At 41.5% G+C, this 22,870-nt stretch overlaps 1 protein-coding gene across 1 annotated transcript in view; it reads right to left on the minus strand.

Annotated features, from left to right (window-relative positions):
* The window catches only part of LOC142158444 (T-cell activation inhibitor, mitochondrial-like), a 52,598-nt gene that overhangs the window by 29,299 nt on the left and 429 nt on the right, over window positions 1-22,870 (minus strand). The window contains exons 2-6 of the mRNA XM_075212395.1: window positions 10,082-10,137; window positions 7,124-7,259; window positions 5,086-5,239; window positions 3,850-4,096; window positions 2,596-2,718 (exon numbers count right to left, since the gene is read on the minus strand). Of these exons, the coding sequence (XP_075068496.1) occupies window positions 2,596-2,718; window positions 3,850-4,096; window positions 5,086-5,239; window positions 7,124-7,259; window positions 10,082-10,110 (689 nt within the window). The 5' untranslated portion in view covers window positions 10,111-10,137. The remainder of the gene's footprint in view (window positions 1-2,595; window positions 2,719-3,849; window positions 4,097-5,085; window positions 5,240-7,123; window positions 7,260-10,081; window positions 10,138-22,870) is intronic.

Genomic DNA, 22,870 nt, shown 5'->3' on the forward strand with positions numbered 1-22,870 from the left:
AGGCCTACTACTGGGCAGCCCAGCTTAGCTCAATAGCTTCCTCATTTGCTCCTCCGGCATCTCATGCATGGGCAGACTTGGAGGCTGCCTATCTCTCCATTCCCGGCCTCTCAGGCCTCTGGGGAGTCCCTTCTGATACTCGGAAGGCCCTAACCAAACGTTTTCCAACTCTGGAGTTTGCGGCTCGGATCTGGGAGACCTGCAAGGGCCATCTCTCTATCTTTCCTAACCCTCTGCACATTGTACCCCTGTGGCATAACCCCACCTTCCCCCCGGGAATGTCCCGATCTTTCTCTCGGCTATGGACTAGGGCGGGATTCCGATTTGCGGGGAGCCTTCTTGAGCGAGGAAGGCCCATATCCTATGACGCCCTCTGCTCCAGAGTCCCTAACTTCCGCCCGCCGTTTTACCAATACCTGCAGGTTCGGCACTTCCTCCTGTCACTCCTGTCGGACAATTCACCTCACTCCCCCTCCCAATTTGAATCTCTCTGCCTCTCTTCCCCTCTACGAAGGGGTATGATCTCGTCCTTGTATAGTATTCTACTAGGGAAACTGATACCCTCCGGGAACGCACATGAGAGGGAGTGGGAGAGGGATCTGGGCCCTCCCCCGGAGGAGGACTGCTGGGAGACCATCAGGTTGAATGTGGCTTCTAGTTCCATCTCCACATTAATTAAGGAAAATGCGTACAAAGTCTACTACAGGTGGTATCTCACACCTGACAGGCTCGCAAAAATGTACCAGTCAGCCTCTCCCGATTGCTGGAGAAATTGTGGCCATCGAGGCACCTTCATACATATTTGGTGGTCATGTCCGGTTATCTCCTCCTTCTGGGATAGGGTGTCGAGACTTCTTTCCTCCCTCCTCCAATGCCCTATCAGGAAGAACCCATGGTCCTTCCTACTCTGTTATCCTATACAAGACCTAGACACCCACTCCGCAAAACTTGCCTCGCATGTCCTGGCAGCCGCCAGATGTCTGATTGCTAAATTTTGGAAGCAAGCAAATCCCCCCCGCATCTCTTCTCTTAGATCTTATATATGGTTCATTGCCAACATGGAAAAAATCACGTCGCTGCTGCGAGACAAAGAAGACAAATTTCATCAAACTTGGGCCCCCTGGCTTTATGCCTAAAATCCCCGCAACTCTCTCTTCCTCCAAACAGTCTCTCCCTACACAACTCCAGATAACATCGACCCCCTTACTTCTTTAAAATACTCCCATGCAGATCTGACAGCGCCCCCTTCTGAAGGTGAACATGCTTTTCTTAAGTTTATCCTATGAGTCGACCATCTCCCCCCCCCTTACCTACCCTACTCCTCCTCCAATGCCTATTCCCTTTCCCTCCCGCCCCTTACCCATTACCACTTTGTTATATTACAATATATCTTACTGTTTTGTGAGTGACGTTGCTGGATATCTACACTGCTTTGTGATTATTTCAATCAATATGTTTGTTGTCCAAAGTCTATGTCATTCATACTTTATTATGCAATAAAAATTTTGAGTTAAAAAAAAAACTTATCCATTTTCTCATCTCCTGTCTTAACTACTGAAAGCTCCTTATATCTGACATTCCCCTCACCCATCTGTCCCCACTTCTATCCACACAAATGCAGTGGCGAGGTTAATCTTCCTCTATTTCCAAAGCACCACTCTAAATGCCTACACTGGTTCCCAATCCTCCAGAATACAATTTAAATTACTCCCTTTCACCTACAAAGCCCTCAACACCACAACTCCTTCATGCATCTTAAACCTCAGTTCAAAATGCTCTTCCTCACATCTTCAGATCTGCCTCTGACCTGTATCTTACCTCCTCCTCCTCCTTTCAGTCCCACTTACAAGAGTTCTGTGCCATTGACCACATATAAAATTCCCTACCTTGTCTGATCAGACTTACCTCTCTTTAAAGGCTCTCTGAAAATTCACCTCTTTACTAGAGCCTATCTTACCCCCTCCTATATTATGCATACTTACAGCCTCACTACTTTTACAATCTCCGCTCTATGTCACTCTCTGCCTTTAGCTCTTCCCTTTTCCCACTTGATTGTAAGCGTTCCCGAGCAGGGCCCTTCCTACCATTTGTTTTTATTAGATCTGCATTTATTTTGCTTACATTTAAAGTACTTGTTTTACGTATGCTCTGTTTTTTGCACCATCCACCACTGCGGAGCACCATGACACCTTACAAATCAACAACAATAACCATAGAAACAAAGTCCCAGTGAAATTAATTTCCAGGTGCTTAAATGAGTAGTCCCTCACAGCATAGGGAGTGATCTTATTAGAAAACAAACAAAAGAAGGTGGTTTGGGATCAATAAACTGAACATATTGTAGGTGCATTGATTTAGGTCAATTTTTGAAGTAAGGTGTATTTTTATATCGGTCACAGATCTCTGGAGGTGACTTAATATTGCTAATAACTTACAGTAGGGGATGGGTTAGTCCTTATAACACACAAATCTTTCTAACAAACTGAAGTGATTACTTTAGAACTCACAAATTATGTGTACTCATGTTATCACTTATATTATTAAGAGAAGTTTATAAATATATTGGCATCACTTGAGTATTATGTGGCATCTTACCTGACATCAGATAGCTGAAGCTGGTTGGACAATTCTGTCTTCAATCGCTCCAGTTCTTCCCTCAGTGGTATACTATCGTTTAGCTTCTTCAGTGCAACCTCTTGGTTACTCTCTATCCATGGACTGCAGGAAAAAAAGAAAGAAAAAGCAATTTTAAGTAATAACAACATGCAGAGAATGCAAATTCACTGAGTTAATTAAGAAGAAACTATAGCTAAAATGCAGTAACAGTGCTAACTGGAAGCTAATCAAGCACCAAACTAATATAAGTCATGTGTGAAATACGTTGTGTTCCACACATGATTTATATTAGTTTGGTGCACAACGCATTTCACACATCTGGAGTTCTGACACAAAACTAGAAACTTTTACATATATATTAGAAATGGCATATACATTACAAGGAAAAATGGTTGTAGATAAATATGGTCTGATCCCAATATAATAAAATAATAATAATAATAATAATAATAATAATAATAATAATGAGTGATCATATTTTTATTTGCAAATGTTACAGCTGTTTCACATTAGACTGCTTTAGTTTTCTTTTTTATGCAACTGTCTGGCTGAGCATCATAAGCGATATACAAAAATTAGACATGACTTCACTAAAGGGATAATAGCTTAATTGTGCCTAATACCTATGCCACATATAATTTGTCTAGGACACAAGAAACGGCATAGATAAAAAGCCATTTTGACCTTAGGTTCCTTTCCCTTTAGTGCAAAAAAATCTAATCAGAGTATTGGCAACCCATTACTAGCATCTACCGTCAGCAAATTAAAGGAGTTGATTTTCTCCAGAACACACATTGAAACTATTGGAAGACATCATCTTACAGTCCATCTTGGATCCATATTTCTACACATATCACTATGATGGGATAGAGAGACTTGTATACATTTCTCCCTTGACTGCTCTCATTTGCATAATACCACACCCCTGAGAATGTTGCAGTGTGCAGCAACCACTTGTGTAGTACAAATATGTGTCTCAAAAAAAAAAAATCTTTGCCAATAGCAAATTGTAATCCTGAAAATATCATACTTTGCAGCTGTTGACACTAAAATCGATCATTGCTACATTGTGCCTATTCTATGACCAAGGCACCAGTCTAGACCTTGGAAAAAGCAGTAACAAATGAGCTCTTGAAATTATGAAAAGCTAATGCAGAACACGTAATTAAAGTATTAAACAAGTATTAAACAGACAGAAAATACTGTCAAATAATGATTTTGAAAGCAACTTACCTAATTGTTATTTCCGCTCTCTGTGCTTGTTCCAGGTCCTCTTCCGGGTCTTTGAAACCAGTGAAGGAGTAATAGGTCTTGTCCCACTTTATGGGCCTGTAGAACGTGGACGTCGATCTCTTTGAAGAGTCTATAACTTCAGTTAAACTTTGTACATGGTCTGTAGACAATCTGCAGGAATTGAGAATGCCCAAGACTGTGCTCAAAAGGTCCCTGGTATCTAAAGTAAAGCTGACTGGTCGGAATTCTGTCAAATGCAATAAATAGGACTGCTTTAGCAAATGTTGCCATACCTTTACAAAACAAAACTGTGCGAGAGGGAGCTCAGGACAAAGATACAAGCCAAAGGCTAGTATCCCATGGGCACTTTGTAAACCCAAATATTGAATTTGATATTTATAGACTATTTGATTGCATAAACCACACAGTGTGACAGGAGCTCAGCATTTACACTGTTGAATATGTGCAGGCAAACACAGCATGTAAGTTACGGTTTCCTAACCTAAAAAGGTAGAGTTTGTTAACCTATGGGTTGGAAACCAAAAACGGGTAGACATGTAATTTATGGTGTGTTGCCATGGGACTCTTTTTAAAAGACAAATGTTTTTTGCCATCTTGCTGGCAGTGTAGGTCCACGAAAGAGTACATAACGATGATGAAAAACAAAAATTTTTATGCTTTCACTTCTACATGCCTGAAGAAACAAATGAATGAAAATACATTATTCAAAGCTAGACCATGTGGCCATAAAGTGGAGCTCAACACTAATCTAAATCCTAAACTAATATACTACAGAAAAACTCCACCCAAAATGTAAAAACTAGTATTTGTTGGAGATCACCAAGTTAATAGCAATAAATCCTCACTTTTACTTACCTACAATGCTCTGTTAGCCAGAGCCAACTGTTCCCCATAATCACCAATAGTCCCACATGTGTCCTGTATACTACAGCCACACCGGTTTCAAACAGACAGCATGCACAGTGCATAGGGGAGAGTTGTCGACAATGCTGCCTTGCTTGAATGAGGAGCACTGTAGAAGTATACAGAAGACTGGTGTGGGACAATTGGAGGTTTTAAGGGACCTAGCAGATACTGCAAACGGGGACATCAGAGGTAAATAATGCTCATGTTTCAAACACAGATCTTTTCTTAAACCTAGATGATTTCAGTGGTACAAAATGAGCATTGCTAGCATATGACCTCATACATAAATAGTAGCACGTAAGCATCTACCCAATTCCTTGGTGGATTCTTGGTCATTCTCAGAGTTCTGCTCAGTTTCTCGAATATAAAACGTGAGTTGGGCAGGTTTGTGAGATCTGAGGCCGGGCTTTTGAAGATTCTCTAGATATCCATTTAATCGTTTCAGGGAATTTTCATTAACCTCCTAAAAAGAAAACAGAACATTTCATAGTGAGCACAGGAAATATTTCTGTCCTTTGTAATAAAAACAATATTGTATTAAAATGACAAACATCCACCAAGTTTTTGTTGTCTCTGTTCTAATTCACCCACCAATCTACAAAAACGTATCTTCTTTCTCAGCTCTCACGTTTCTATCACATTTAACCTCTCATTGTCACCCATGATCGCTAGATTCTTTTTAGAATATCCCTGATGTGGTCTATTTTTCCCACAGCCCAAAAAAAAAACCAAGAGAACAAAAAAAAATAAAAATAGAATTTTATTGTTTTCTATGGATACCAATGTTCAAGTCATGCCCTCTTCCCTTATCATAAGTCCAACTAATACCTTGGGATTGTTATCAGCATAGACTATGTTTAAGTTACTATTCAGCTAACTCTCACAGAAAATAGTATTTGTTAATCTAATTAATAGATTAGAAGTGATATTTTACATCAGCTGTTATATTTGATCCCATGTAGACAGTATGGTTACCACATACATGCCAACTCTCCCGGAAAGTCCGGGAGACTCCTGAAATTCGGATCAGTCTCCCGGGCAAGCTGGCATTTCTCCCGCATCCCAATCTCACACCGAGAATCGCATCATTTGACGCGATTCTCGGTGAATCACGCAATTTTGGAGGGCGGGAGGGGGGCGGGACGAGGCCAATCGCGTCATTTTGGCCCCCCGCAATGCAAATTACGTTTTCGTGGGGGGCGGGGCCAAAATGACGCGATTGGCCTCGTCCCGCCCCCTCCTGCCCTCTAGTCACGCCCCCTCTCCCGGAAACAAGTTTCCGGGAGTTGGTAAGTATGGGTTACCATTTATGGATCCTTATATCCATAGTCTGAACAAACTTATCGTTCAGGCCACTAGGGGCTTATAGGACTTTGCTTTGTCTACTTTCTTTTTATATATATCACATAACATCTCAGCTCACTTAACTACATTAGTGGACAGGCCCTGACAAGTGGGCTAAGGGGGTTGAAGCATACAGATGTTTCTCTGGAGCCTTTGGTAATATTATCTATAGAAATCAGGCTCTGCCCTGATCAGCCATATGTGCAACATAAAGTACTCCTTGCATGTGTGACTGACGAATATACAGAGAGTTGACAAATAAACCACTTTTGGTTAAATTTTGTCTTTGTGAATTCTTAGCATTTCCTGAAGGTCATCATTGGGCCACATTCAGTATATAATGTTTACACCGATAATCTAATAGCAGAAATCAGCTTTCTATATATCAATTAGCTTTCGGTTTTAATATTTGTAGATTAGGCTTGTTGATGAGATTTAATTTGTCCTACAGGTGTCCCTTGAAACTGAGCTAATAGACCATAAAATTATGTCCATTTATAGGTTTTTGTTGTGTTCACAGCACCCTCTTATGGTTAAAGGTCTATGAAAGTCACAGGCTGATGTGATTTCCTTAATTGAGAAAGATACCTATACATTGTTTAAGTGGATTGTATGCACCAATTTAAAATGTTCATTATGTACTAGGACATCTTTTTGAATTTTACTTGAGTTTATCTTCTGGTTCATTTCTTGAATCAATCCATTTACATATTTGGATTATCCTAATGAAAATACTGTACATGTTTGCGACACCCTTTGTGGGCAAATGGAACAGCTGAAACAATGCAGCATCGTACATTTTTGACACACTTACAGGACAGGGATGTCTAGTCAACTTTTGAATTATTATGGCAGCGATGTTTAGGGTGTCAGTAGATTGATTTTCCATTTCACCCTTTCTGTATACCTTTAACTGAAATGCTCTTTTGTTATTTTGTGTCGTACTGAGCTTTGGGTTTGTAAAAAAAAAAAAAAAAAAAGTTTAATACTTGAGGCTACTTACTCTCTCTCTTGGGTGTTGACCAAAGAAATCTGGATGTACAGCAAAATAGAATGGTCTTAAAGCATTCACAGCATCTGCACCTGAGAGGGCCCTGGATTGGAGCAGACGCTTATAAAGCAATTGTCCCCAGCACAGCCTGGAGAAGATGAAAAACACGCAATGAACATATAGTTCACTATTACTAGATTTCAAGAGAGGTTTACACCTAAAGTTTATTATAAACCCTTAGTTTATAAACCTGTACTTATTAAGTAATAAGCAATTTGAACGGAAGAGAGTATTTAATTGAACATGCCGTCTATCATCAACATCATTTTATATAGCGCCACTAATTCCGCACTGCTGTACAGAGAACTCACTCACATCTGTCCCTGCTGTATGCTCTGTCCTGAGTCATCTTCCTTGATGCGTTGCAGCAAGACATCAAGTGGAGCACAAAACACTTTGTTATAACCAGATAAGGAGTTTTAAGAAAAAGCCTTAAGAGGCCTAATAACATTGCTATTTTATTAATGTATTTTAAGGTCCATGTTACACGGATGCTTCAGCCTGTTATTTTACATTGCTCACTAGATTTCTCAAGAAAACAACAAATCCCAAATGCTGTTTTCAGCACTTTCCAATAAGTTAAATGCACAGATGGAATAATATATATTGGTTTGTTAGAGCATAAGAGTATAATAACATAGGGAGATATTTTGAGGGACAGAATTGTCAAGAAAGTTGTGTCTTACTGTGGATTTACACACTGAGGTTTATTTATTAATACTGCTTAAAGGTGCAAATCTGCACTAAATTTCCTTAACAACCAGGCTTTTAATTTTTAAGCTCGAGGTACGTACTCCAATCACCCAGTGCCGTGCAAAAACAGTGCTGGGGGCTTGGGACTTAAAAGGAAAAAGGAAAGAGCCCCGTTGCTCCCTGTCCCCCGAAGCCAAAAGGCCTCTTTGGAGGACAAAGATTCTTCGGACACCCCTTCGCCAAAGCTAGGGGGTGCCCCTTTACGTCCCCGGCCCTTGGAGCCAAAAGGCCCCTTAGAGGGCAAGGGTCTTCAGGACTGCTGCAAGGCTCGGGGCAGCCCCCTTTACCCCAGGGTCGGCCGAAGCTTTCCCCGGGGGACTGGTTCTTCAACTCTCCCCATAAGGAGAGAGTCTCAGATGACTGAGGGAGAGCGGTTCCCCTTAGGGTCAAACCCAAACCCAAACGTGCAGACGGAAATCAAACAAACAAATCCGTGCAAAAAAAAAATGCTAAATGTGCATAAGTGCTACATGTTCAATAAATAAAAATAAAAAAGTGCCGATAAGCCCCAGCCTGATGGCCGGAGGGTGTAAACATTTTTCTGGCCCAGCCATAAGGCCGGGACCAAGAAAGTAAATAGTGGTGCAGGGTTCGCTCTCAGTGTATTGTGCCCCGTGCCTTACTCTTTACACGTGATCGTGGGGCCACCACCACCCGTGCATTTTCAGGTCTCCTCCGGGCCCTGTCCCCCGGAGGCACAGACACCTCGAGCCGCCAAGTCACCACCGGCCTTCTGGCATCAGACCAAGGAGACCCATCCCTTCCAGGGCGGCCCTGACACACCCCTTTTAGGACAGGAACTACACTGGATCTTAGCCAAAAGGCAGAGAAGCGAATTGAAGATTGTGTGCTGTGTTTCAGTGCAAGCAGATTTGCACCTCTGAGCAATGTTACTGTCACATCTAAAGGAAATCACTGATTGGTATTTCTAACAAGTGCAACCTGCAATGAAAACTGCTTGGAAAGTGTCGAAGTCAAATAATTGGATATGGTCATTTCAAATTAATATCTAGCAATCTGATTGTCTTTGTCTGAAATTATGCGGATAGCACGCTACGGCGTGGAGGAGAGTATTCAACCACAACACAAGCGAACACTTGTACACACATTTACACGAACACATACACTTGTAATTAGTTCAACTTAAAAATAATTCAAACACATAGGGCTAGATTTACTAAGATGCAGGTTTGAAAAAGTGGGGATGTTGCCTATAGCAACCAATCAGATTCTAGCTTTCATTTTTTTCTAGCTTTCATTTATAATGAAATGTAGCCGAATTTATAGTTAAATATAGTAATGTTAAATACACTTTAGTGAGATCTAAGGTTCAGGATACAGGAAACATATCATGTCTAGTATCATTCTAATCCCCTATTTATCCTCAGACGTCCGGTTCAATTGCCTAAGAGATCGCACCTTGCATATGCAAGATATGGATTATAGAGAATAAATGATCAGAATGGTATTGTGTGTGCAATGCAAATAGACCAGTTTGAACCAGCTTTCGGCAGGAAGATTAGTATGCATCTGTTGAGAGCTGACCCCCACCCTTGGAGGGCATCATTAGAACTAGCCAATGACCTGCATTTCACTGGACTGTCCTGAACCCTGAACCTATGGAAACATGCCAAATCATCTCTATTGTTTTCACTGTATCACGAACTGTATATAAGCAGGAGCTCTGGGTCCAACAGTCAGTCTCTTTGACCACAGACTTCAGGACTAAATGACTGTATGCTGGATCCAGGGCGCCTGCATATGTAATCGGCTGCACTTATTTTATTGAATTGTTACTTTGCTACTTTTTGCTATTAAACCGCTTTGTGAGTTGGAACCACACTATTTGAAGTAGACAATCTTCATTGGTTAGCGACTAGACGTACATAACAAAAGCATAGTCTTAAAATGATCCAAAACTATAGAAGTGTTAGAATAACAGATGTGCAATAAAAAAAGAAGCACTCTGCTAACCAAAAAACAAACATTTTAAAAATTAGCAAGAATGAAAAGAAATCCTGCTAGAGATAACTGGCCAAATATTTAGATATTTGTTTATTCCTATAGTTATCTCCAGGTCAACAATGTGTCACTCAATGTAACTGAAGACAAGGCTGTATGAAATATGAATGATTGAGGTCAGCTTCAAGATCTTACCTCTTTGTGGCTCTGCAGCCGGCAAACATGTCAGCATTCAGAAATCAAGTGAAAACCTTAAACAAAAACAAATATTATAAGTCAAATGCAGTCTGGACTCACATGAGCTAAATATAATCAATACCGCAGTGGATATAAAAAGTCTACATGCCCTTTTTGAAATTGCAGGCGTTTGTGATGGAAAGCCTGAAATGAAGATAAATTATGCCAGACCTTTTCCACCTTTAATGTGTTGGCACGGAGCAGTACGTTCCATCTCCTACCTATTGTATGTAATCCCAGATGGTCTAGTGGTAACAGGAAGTGGGTCATAGTCCGGCCACCCGCATTGCACTACTGCGCATGCGTGGACCAGAAGACTTTCGTGCAGTTCTTCTGTGACCGTTGGTGAAGAGCGATAGATGCTTTCTGTGGTAGCTGCATCATCTGCATGTGTTCATATCAATATATAACTATTATAAAGTGATTGGAGGCACCAATTTAATGAAAAACCATCCTCTTCTATCACCCACAACATAAGTTTATTATTTGCACATACGAATGTCCTGAAAACTGTGTTAAGTACATTAGCTGCATAAGTCTAATATACAGGATCTCATTGCTGAGAGGTAATAATCAGGAGAGGAGTATAAAATATATACAAATAAATTACATGTACCATGGAAAACTATTATCAATAAGTGGAAAAAATGAGGCATAATGGGGACATTACCAAGATCAGGAAGTCCCTCCACAGAGGATGAGAGGACAAGGAGAAAACTCATCACTGAGGCTAACAAGAGTCCTACTGCAACATTAGAGCAGCTACAGGAACTAGTCACTCCCTGCATATGACAACAATCTCCTGTATTCTGCACATGTTAGGGTGGCAAGCTGGAAGCTATTTCTTGCAGAAAAAGAACATCCAAGCCCATCTAGATTTTTCAAAAAAACAAAAAAAAAAACCAATAACATTCAATTAACCCAAACCACCTGGGAAATGTTCTATGGTCCAAGGTTGAACTTTTTGGACTTAATTCTAAAAGATGTGTTTGGTGCAAAGACAACACAATTCATTACCCAGAACACTATACCTACTGTGAAGCATAGTGGTGGCATTATGCTTTGGAGCTGCTTCTCTTCAACTGCGACACAGGCTCCAAATCAACCAAGGAACAGCTCCAGAAAAGGAGGGAGGAGTAAGATAGAAGTGCAAAGTCCAGGGGTTAAATATATTAAAGTGTCGCTTTTTGCAAGTCGCCGGCAATTAGCGAGTTTGCAATCAAAATTTAAAGCGACGATGGCATTAAGGGCAAAACAATGCCTTTAAAACCGTTGACACTTTAAATTTTGACTGCCAACTTTCCGGCGACTTGCAGAAAGCGGCACTTAATACAATTACCCCCAGGTGTGCAAAATTGATAGAGACTTATTAAAAAAGACTCACTGCTATAATAAAAGCAAAAGGTGTTTCTGCAAAGTATTAGTTTATGGGGTATGCACACTTATACAACCAGGGCATTGTAATGTTCTTTTTTTATTTCACTTATTTTTTTCTAAAAATTGTCAATTTGTTTTTTACTTGAATGTTAATGGCTGCAAGGTCGCAATAAAGGTGGAAACAGATCAGACATGATTTATCTTGATTTCAGGCTTCACATCACAAACATCTGCAATTTCAATAAGTGTGTGTAGATATTTTATAGCCACTGAATATTGTAGTGTAAAAAATGAATTTGCACAAATCAAAACACATAAATTGTAGATTTTGGATATTTAAAAATAAGCCCTATATAGCTCAGAATTGAGATTTTCCCACACCCATAAACAGAGAATTTTATGGAAGATGAGAACCATTCAGCCCATCAAGTCTGGCCATTTTTTACCTGATAACCCCAGATTTGAACCTCTGTTTCTATCTGGAGATGGCTTAATTAAAAGATCTTTGGTTTTATTTAAACATACTAAAAATCAGACAATATTTTTGGTTCATTGCTGTCAGGCGCGGGCTGGCAGATGTTGGCCCGGGGGGCGCACAGCGCACAGTCGGCCGCATCACATGACACGTGATGCGGTCGCGTCATCGATGACGCGGTAATGTTGGTAATTTTTATTGTAGGATATTGAGTATGTTCTAATAAAACCAAATATCTTGTAGCTAAGCCAACTCCAGTTCGCTTCTTACATGTGATTCTGCCATTAACAGACATACTTAGTTTGATTTAATTTCGATTTACTTTGATTTCAAAAAATATTTTTATTTGTTGGGGTTTACCCATAGTGGTTTAGGACTGTTTAACAATGTCATCATTTCTTCATATTTGCAACAGAATACATGAAATGTCTAGAATGTTTAATTTTTTCAAAATCTGTTTGAGACAAAGCACTACACAAATCAACATACAGGGGCCTGACTCATCTAGGAACGGAAGTCCTGTTGTGTGCTGCATTTTCCATACAATTGCTCTGCGCATGCTCAGAAACTGTCAATGCCAGTGAATAGATGTGCACGCAATTCAAGTTCGAACGCAAATGACAATACACACAGCCTACCATTTCAAGGGGGGGAGGGGGGGAAAGAGGGCTGGACGCACATAGGCATCTAGAGTAACGGCGGGTCAAGATCGAGCGCATGCAGAATCTGATTAAAGCCCTGCGCATCTCTCAGGTACGTTTTTTTAGCCAGATCACTTGCGCCAGCTACAGGGCTTAATACAGTAGTATTAACAGGTGTTAATGTATTTAGTCATTTTTTTTATATCTGTGCATGTCCTACAGTGTCTTCTGTGTGTGCATACGCTCACATATAACCAGAGTATACTTCTACATGTATTCAAATGGAAACGTTTCTTGAGATCCGCTTGAACTTGAATATGGATGAATGTACATGCAATTTTTAAAAATGCAAATTGCATTTACTTTGCTTAGCTTCAGGCCAACAGTGCATCTGGAGCAGATTCAAATGACATCTGAATTCTGTCAGGTTTGACAATAGTGTTTATGGTAATTGACGTTAGCATTATTGGTGTAGACAACCACCTGTGATCCTGTTCTCGCTTTAAGTTGCTCTCCCTACTGTTTAAATTTTTGGGATAAAAAGCCTCTCTAATTGGGTGGAGATGCAGGGTGGGTTGTGGGAGTTACGCTGCAAGTTACAGTACAAGTTAGCTAAAAGGATATTAAACAATATGTGATTATGTGATACATGCACACAGGGTCGGACCGGCCCACCGGGGAGCCAGGGTATCCACCGGTAGGCCCCGACCTTGATGGCTCCCCTTTTCGTTGGTGGGGAAAGCGGATACCTTAAAAAAAGTCCACACTGGATGTCGAGCGTGACGTCACCACGCCCGATGTTCAGTGAGGAGCGGCGTGCAGAAATAAAAGAGAAGAAAGAAGCTGATAGAATAGGTAAGTGAAGGAACGGAAGCAAGGGGGGGGGGGGGGCATGGGGAGCACGGCAGAGCGTCAAGGGGGGGGCGAAGGGAGCACGGCAGAGCGTCAAGGGGAGGGGCGAAGGGAGCACGGCAGAGCGTCAAGGGGAGGGGCGAAGGCAGCACGGCAGAGCGTCAAGGGGGGGGGCGAAGGCAGCACGGCAGAGCGTCAAGGGGGGGGGCGAAGGCAGCACGGCAGAGCGTCAAGGGGGGGGGGCAAAGGCAGCACGGCAGAGCGTCAAGGGGGGGGCGAAGGCAGCACGGCAGAGCGTCAAGGGGGGGGGCGAAGGCAGCACGGCAGAGCGTCAAGGGGGGGGCGAAGGCAGCACGGCAGAGCGTCAAGGGGGGGGCGAAGGCAGCACGGCAGAGCGTCAAGGGGGGGGCGAAGGCAGCACGGCAGAGCGTCAAGGGGGGGGCGAAGGCAGCACGGCAGAGCGTCAAGGGGGGGGCGAAGGCAGCACGGCAGAGCGTCAAGGGGGGGGCGAAGGCAGCACGGCAGAGCGTCAAGGGGGGCGAAGGCAGCACGGCAGAGCGTCAAGGGGGGCGAAGGCAGCACGGCAGAGCGTCAAGGGGGGCGAAGGCAGCACGGCAGAGCGTCAAGGGGGGCGAAGGCAGCACGGCAGAGCGTCAAGGGGGGCGAAGGCAGCACGGCAGAGCGTCAAGGGGGGCGAAGGCAGCACGGCAGAGCGTCAAGGGGGGCGAAGGCAGCACGGCAGAGCGTCAAGGGGGGCGAAGGCAGCACGGCAGAGCGTCAAGGGGGGCGAAGGCAGCACGGCAGAGCGTCAAGGGGGGCGAAGGCAGCACGGCAGAGCGTCAAGGGGGGGCGAAGGCAGCACGGCAGAGCGTCAAGGGGAGCGAAGGCAGCACGGCAGAGCGTGAAGGGGGGGCAAAGGCAGCACTGCAGAGCGTGAAGGGGGGGCAAAGGCAGCACTGCAGAGCGTGAAGGGGGGCAAAGGCAGCACTGCAGAGCATGAAGGGGGGCAAACGCAGCACGGCAGAGCGTGAAGGGGGGGCAAAGGCAGCGTGGCAGAGTGTGATAAAGGGGGGAGCAAAGGCAGCATGGCAGAGTGTGATAAAGGGGGGAGCAAAGGCAGCATGGCAGAGTGTGATAAAGGGGGGAGCAAAAGCAGCATGGAGGGTGCAGTGTGATCATAAGGGGGCACAGCATGTCGATGAAGGGGCACAGTAATGTGTGTGTGATGGCACAGCTGGCTTCTGGAAATGTAATGTGTGTGGGGTAGGTGGTGGCTAACTAAAGGGTGCTATTTTGTTTGTGGGGTGATGGTGGAGCAATTTAATTTTATAGAGGGACTATTAATTGATTGTGGGGCTGAGTTTGAGGAGCATGAGGTCTGTTTATTAAATGTGAATATGAATTATTTAATGGCAGTGACGGTTGCGAGAAATAGGTATATTTATTATACGTAAATGCTATTAATTTATTGCTGGGGCTGTTTGGAGGGAGGGAAATAGTATTCTCATTTAATAAATAAACCTATTACTTTAATGTTGGGGCTGGAGGAAGGCCTAAGTATTAATCGTGGGTCCTATTGATTTAGTGCCGGGGCTGATTGGAATTTTCTAAATGTACCTATTTTTTTTCTCCAAATAGGGCCCCCAACATTCCAGGATCCAGACAAGATGCAACTAAAGAAACCAACAGCCACAGGTGGTAAAAGTGACAAGAACAGGTAGGAGAGAGCAGGACAGTCTTACAAATGTTCTGATTCTAGCGGGACAATACCGATTTTTGGTGACTGTTCTGCCCAATCTAAGGGGCAGGTCAAGACTGTGTACTCTTTATATACACACTGCATTCTTTATATACTACACATTGGTGCTAGCTGTCCTTCGTTGGACGACAGCTCCCCCTCTAGTGTCTGGTCTCGCCTCTATGATGGCTGGCCACACCCCCTCTGGTGGGTCTCTAGAGTTGCAGTTCCCCGGTGGGCCCATCATGCCCCAGTCTGACACTGCATTCACATCTATTATACGAGATTGTGCTAGATTGTGTTATATTAGACAAAATTCAACAGGTTATATGGTCATTCCCTCTCTCTAAAACACGAAGCATTGATGAATTACTAGCGGAAGCTACACATTTTAAGCACAAGAATTACCCCCACAAGTGTTAAATCTTTATGGAGCCAATTATGAAAATAGTTTACTGCCCCCCCTCAATGAGAAAGGTGATGATAAAAAGCCTGGGAAGGAGCATAACCCACAAAATGTGACTCATATTGCCACAAATTCTCTTATGAATATGGATGCTAAAGTTTTTTTGTGTTTTTTTTTAAAAAAAAATCTAATACCTAAATAAAATCATTACATCAGTAGTTCTTAAGGACTTTGGTTTATACCAGGTAGATCTACCACTATAAAAAGAGATATTATATACCAACTGTCAAATTAAACATGACAAAGCTAAAATTTAATTGTCTTTTGACACCACTAAAGCGTTTGAGTTTGTTGAGTGGAATTTTTGTGGTCGATCATGCTGAAAATTGTCTTAGCCTAGAATTTTAAAATGGACACATACCTTATATCTCTGTATAGAGTTAACACTCAAGGGGGATTAAATCTCAATGGAACGAGACGCTCTTCAAACCTGTCCTTTATAACTGCACTTGAACTTTAAACCCAAGTAATAGGTAGCAACAAAATATTATAGATTTATCACTAGGGGAGAGTTACAGGAATAAAATCTCAGAACTATATGCTGACTATATGTTAATATATCTGGAGGATCCTCAGTCTTCACTTCAAAATATACAATGAAAGACAACTTGTAGCACCCTGTGTTTTATCACATTAGTGTGGATTGAACTATATTAAAAACTCAAAACATCATTTAAAGCCTAATTTGGTATGCAGATTACACTGTGATGGTTTCTTTTTTGCGTTTTCTTTTGTTCACATGATGAATCGGGATAAGAGTAGAATAAAGTTCATACATTTCTCAAGAGAAGAACCACAACACTTCAAAGAGAGAATTTTGTTTGAAAAAAAAAATTATTCGTTGTATTTTTATATGTATACATGTCACACCATGTTGCTTTTTGTGACATAATTGTTTTTCATAAGCGCAGATTTGCACTAAATTTGTTAATAGGATATTTCAATTCAAAATATGTTGCAAGTGGTAAACAAATTTGGCCAATTTTCTGGCCTAAGAATAAATTAAGATAAATCTTTTATATTCTTAGTACATAACATCCCTAGGACAAGTATGGTATCTTCACACAACTTGGAAATCACTTTTAAAAATGTTGGTATCAAATATGGAGTTGAACCCATCTGATAAAAAAAAGAGAGAACATATTATACAGAATGTCGATATCTAATTTAAGAAACATATTTGCATTGTTGGTTAAAATGATTACCCAAATAAATAATATTTTTGCACACTCTCCAATCTTCTTTCCTTTATCCCAAGTTCAAATAGTCTATAAACTTATAACACACTTGATGTGACTCAGTGGCGGATCCCCTACTAGGGGCTAGCTGCCGACAGCTGCACACTGTGCAGGTCCGTTCAGCAGTGTCAGTGTGCTGCCCGGCTGCTCTGATTGTGTTTTAAACACAATCAGAGCAGCCGGGCAGCAGACTGTCACTGCCAAGCGGACCTGCATATACTGTGCAGCAGCCGGCAGCCTTAGACATCAGAAAGGGGACGGGCCTATATCGGCCCCCCTAAAATCGCCCCTGATGTGACTTCTGTCCAACAGTACTACAGCACCCTAGAAATTACAACATTAATAGCAGGTCTGGCACTTCCCGGTTTTCATTCATACTTTTTAGCTGCATTTATAAAATACTTATTACTGGTTACAACCACAAGCTGGCACCCCTTCAGTAGTGCTGGAGGTGCAGACTACCAGATCAATTCAAAAGCTGGTTGAATCTTTAGTGATGTGTTCCTCGGCAATACACAAACATACGACATTAATAAGGATGGTGAGCAAGGCTTGGAGAGAGCTTCATAGACTGGTATGTGAGCACCTTCATTGCTCCACCTTAGTCCCATTGTAAAACAATGAGATCTCTCACAATTAGTACTACTATCCAACAATTAAAGGGATAAAATGATCAGCCTGGCCTTTGCAAATAGTACCATTGTTATTGTATATGTAAATGCTAAATATCTATAGTGAAGTAATAGAAATGTAAGTCATGGTGTTTAAACTGCAATGTAATGTCTAAATCATTGATTTTGTCAAATAATAATATTTGAAAATCCATAAAAATATTTTTTTTGTTTTTTCAAAGGAATAAAAGAAGGAGCATCTTTCTCCTCCCAAGATAACAGTCTACTACAGAAGAGCATGGTGAACTTATTTAGATAGCTTCAGTTATTTCATGTTTTCTATTCAAATCAGTGCTTGAAGTGGGGAGGTATACCAGTACTTCTCCCCACTCCGAAGGTGGTTTCACACTCTGCCGTCTGTTGACTTTATTAGAGAAATGATTTATATTAGCTCAGCTGCCCTTCTATTTACTTCCAGTTGGCTGGCTCCTCCTCAGGGACTAGCCACCTTAATACATGAGGTGCACGGATCACTATGACTGATCTGTACCTCCCCTTCTCCCTCTGCGCATGTCAATGTCCTAACCCGTAACTTCCCAATTCTCCCCTCACCATCTACCAGATCCATTAGAGGCCCTCATCTGTCCCCTGCTCCATTCTCTATTCCTGGACTGCATCCACAGCATCTAATACCAGCATACTTTCATTCCAGTTCATCACAAGATGCCTTCCTGTGGGTAAGAGGCACTACATTAACGGGGAAGGGGCTGTCGGGGCATTGCATTTATAGGGACTGGGCTGGAGGCACTGCAATAATGGAGACCGGGATGGAGGGCAATGCATTAATAGGTACTGAGCTGGAGAGCATTACTGTAATTTGGGAGTATAGCTGTAGTATGGGGGTATTACTGATTGATGTAATGTGGAAGGTAAGTACTAGTTAGCTGCATAATTCTCCCAAACATTGTTGTTCTTCAGATATGAGGTATATATAAGCATTTGGAGACTTCCCTTTAAAAATCCTGCCTTTCCCCTCCCATGGTATCTATAAGGGAGAGGTTAAAAAAACAAAGGGAGGCATTACAGGATGTTGAAAAGACACAAAAGATATGAAGGAAGATGTCAGTGTACAAAGGAAACATGAGAGATGTAGGAACACGGGAGACAGTAAAGAAAGGTAAAGTAGTACAGGAGACGTGAAACAAACGTGGAGAGACGTGGCTGGGCACAGGGCGATTAGCCTTACATCATGTGACATGTTTATGTTATCCTACATTGTGTTAAAAAGCATCTAATATTAATTTCATTATTACAAAAATCCCCAGGAACCCCAGCTATTCACTTTAAATTTCCATACCACCACTTCTAAATTTCCATTTCAACCACTGATTCAAATAGTGGTTTACCTTGCTTTTTTTTTTTTGCATTTATACACCTTGTCCTTTTACCACTGCAAACATCATCATCACCATTCATTTATATACCGCCACTAATTCTGCAGCACTGTACAGAGAACTCACTCACATCAGTATGTTTTCGGAGTTTAGGAGGAAACCCATGCAAACATGGGGAGAACATATCCAGATCTTCCATTGCTTACTTTTATATACTGAATGCTTCTGCAAGTGCCAGCCTGTTGGCTGTCATAAGTATTAACCAATTATACCTAAATGGCACTGTCCATGAGTAGACATGACAAGCGAACTAAAGCATTGCAAGTCACTCACAGTTCAAGTATATTGATAGGTAGTGATGTTTTGATTGGGACCACAGACTCTTGCTTATCTGGACCCTTACTTGAAGAGGATTTGAAGATAAGATACACAAGATTTTTGTTAAAGATGAACCCTCTTGTCCTGAGGAAGGAAACACCTGCCATGGATTGTGTTGAAAGTCTAGTCAAAGACACTCCATTCTGGGAGGGAATCACACAGGACCCAACCAAACTTCTTCAGAAAACATACTGTAATCATGTGCTCCACTGAAGCTTTTATCGGGGACTATGTAATGAAGGGTTTGGACAAATCCCAGGAGCCAGGTTACTAATACACCAAATAAGCTGCTGATGTCAGCTATTTATTTTAGAGTAATTTCTATTGATGTTGATGGATGCAATTCTTTCCTAGATACTTAAAAGAGTCTGCTGGCTCTTAAACATTTTGGTGGGGTAAAGGCTCAGACCACAGACAGACAACAAGGCATCTATGGGTAAATGTATCAAGCTACGAGTTTCTGGAGGGTTTAAAAAGTGGAGAAGTTGCCTATAGCAATCAAACAGATTATAGCCATTATTAATTTAGTACATTCTACAAAATGATACCTAGAATCTGATTGGTTGCTATAGGCAAAATCTCCACTTTTCAAACTCACGGAAAACTTGCAGCTTGATACATTTACTCCCTGGTGTTTGTATGTTAAAGGCTAAAATACAATGACCTTTCCCTTTAATAGTACACCTTTCCCTTTAAGAGTCTTTCATTACTCAAATGCTGCCATATGCATCAGAACTAACCATGAAATGTCATTAGAACTCAAAAAGAGCAAGCGAGGTAAAGTAGGTTGAAGGGAAAAAACAAACAAACAAGACTTATCCAAAATAAAGAGGCAATATGGTTTTATAAAAAACAAAAAAAAACAAAAAACATAATGACGCACAACCAGGTCTTCTAAATGTTGATAAGTCATCCCCCAGAGAGAGAATCTCTACCATAAGGAGAAAAAACATCTATACCATAGACTTGAGTGCATCCCATTTTACGGTCTCGTTTAAACGGTCTATAAACTTCACAGCTTAACACTGGAATGTCTGTTTCCACTACCAGTCTGGGATTATTTACCACCCTGGCCATGGTTTTGCAATTTGCAAAGGTATGCAGATTTGATGCATCCCAGCTTTGTTCCTGGAAATCAAGGTGCTCCAGCAATTAAGATTCTCTAAATCTTAAAACCAAGTAATATCTTTAAAAAAAGTGAAACCCTACACAGTATTTATCATAAGGTCCACATTCAATAGTATGTAACAAATGAGCAGCAATAAACACAGACCTGGTTATTGGAGAATCAATGGCTGAAACTCTCCAGATATCTGTCCTACTCCTTAGAAAAACAGAATCATCACCTACATGGTTAGAGGTCTGCCTATATTCTGCACCGCTCCATGTACTTTGCTGCCACACAAGTAGCACAAAGTTTCAAATATTGTTTTCAGGTGAAAAACAGTCTTTTCAAATAACTTAAAATTGCAAAAAGGGCAAACAAACAAAAACATGAACTCAATTAAATAAAGAAAGTGGACACCTATTATACAACAGATGAAAGAATATACAAATTCAATGAAAAGGAAACATAGGAGGAATTACATGGTTTATTACAACTATTACGGAAAAAGTCACCAGCCCTGATTAAAGATTTCTGTCTCTGATCAGAGGATGCTCACCTAGAAAATACAAAAACAAAACACGAGGCAAATATGGTATGGATAATACTGGAAGGCATCATCCAGTAACGTGGAAACACCAAAAACGTGCAGTTGCAGAATGTGAAAACCTCTTTCCTAAGAAAAGGCTGTTATCAGAAACACAAAGAAGCTTTCGTAGTTAGCAGAAAAAAACCACAAAACAGGTGGCCACATCCTTGCAGAGTATATCGACACAAGTTCTGTGCCACCACACAACCCGAATAAGCCTTGAATGCCCAATATAATACAACTTCATGCCTCATGTATACACAGAGAGCCCCTTCTACCCCAAATATAAAATATAATTCCTCCCCTGTCTGCATTCCCGTGTGTCACTTTGCATGAGCCTGGATGGACTGTCAGGGTTACCAACTTATTCCTTTGTTTACGGATACATATAAATTATTTACAGTCTCCAACCAGCTAAGAAACCAATTGGAGACAATGAGTCACAAAACATGTATAATTTATGTGTGTTTGTGTGTCATGTTAGCAACACTGCTGCCCAAAGATCACTCCTCCTATCTACCAGCCTGCCCTTGCAGTCAGCTTATGTGTATAACATACTATACACCTGTTCCACATATCGATTCAGCCACAAACCTAAAATTAGTCTGTCTTTAAAATGGGTGTGCAGCCAGTGATCACTATCATCATCATCAGTTATTTAAATAGCGCCAGCAGATTCCGTAGCTCTTTACAATTGGGAACAAACAGTAATAAAATAATACTGGGTAATGCATACAGAGAGGTAAGAGGGCCCTGCTCACAAGCTTACAATCTATGGAAGCAATTGTGGTGGTAGGGCTAGCACGACCTGTGTAACAGCAGGGAGAGTTATCACCAGGAATTATCTGGTTGCTCCACAAATCTTGAGCCCTGTGTAACAGGATCTAACACAACCACTGGCTATGTAACCTTAAATAGTTTACTGTATTGTATACATACTTTTCTTTTAATATAACTACAACAGCAAGAGCCCAGCATAGAAACTCAACGTGGACCACAGTATACTTATCTCATGGTAAAATTAGAAGACAATTTACTGTCCGCTTTATGTCTTGATCACTTGGACTAGCAGTAAACAGGACTTTATGATTCCATCACTGCCAACATTACTTGATGTTTTAAGCTTTACCTGAAATAGTTTGACAAGCACTAAAATTGCGCTCATAAAAGTTACTACAAGTGTCACTGAGAAATAGGTGCAACAGGTTTCAGAATACTACATCATTCCGCTACATTTGAACAGGGGTGACCAGAATGTGGCTATGACTGCACAAGTACAACCAATTACTACACTGTTGCCAACATCTTCCCATATATCCTTGGGCTGCAAAAAAAAAAAAAGCATCTGGAAAGCCAGTGGGTACAGTCCACCATCATCATCACCATTTATTTATATAGCACCACTGATTCCGCAGCGCTATGCAGAGAACTCATTCACATCAGTCCCTGCCCCATTGGAGCTTACAGTCTAAATTCCCTAACACACACACACACAGAGACTAGGGACAATTTTTTAAAAGCGGCCAATTAACCTACTAGTATGTTTTTGGAGTGTGGGAGGAAACCAGAGCACCTGGAGGAAACCCATGCAAACACGGGGAGAACATACAAACTCCACACAGATAAGGCCATGGTCGGGAATTTAACTCATGACCCCATCGCTGTGAGGCAGAAGTGCTAACCACTTAGCCACCGTGCTGCCATACACAGATAAAAGTGATCACAAAACAACAGCTTACAAAATACACAAAGTGCATAATATTATATTGAATTTAGAAACAGGACACTTTGTGAGCCTGTGGAAATGATCCTAACTATACATCAGGCCTAAGAGGTGATGGTCAGTGGCAGTTGCACTTTGGATATTAGTAGTTGTTACTGGA

Source organism: Mixophyes fleayi, chromosome 5, assembly GCF_038048845.1.
Source record: "Mixophyes fleayi isolate aMixFle1 chromosome 5, aMixFle1.hap1, whole genome shotgun sequence".
Classification (NCBI taxonomy): Eukaryota; Metazoa; Chordata; class Amphibia; order Anura; family Limnodynastidae; genus Mixophyes; species Mixophyes fleayi.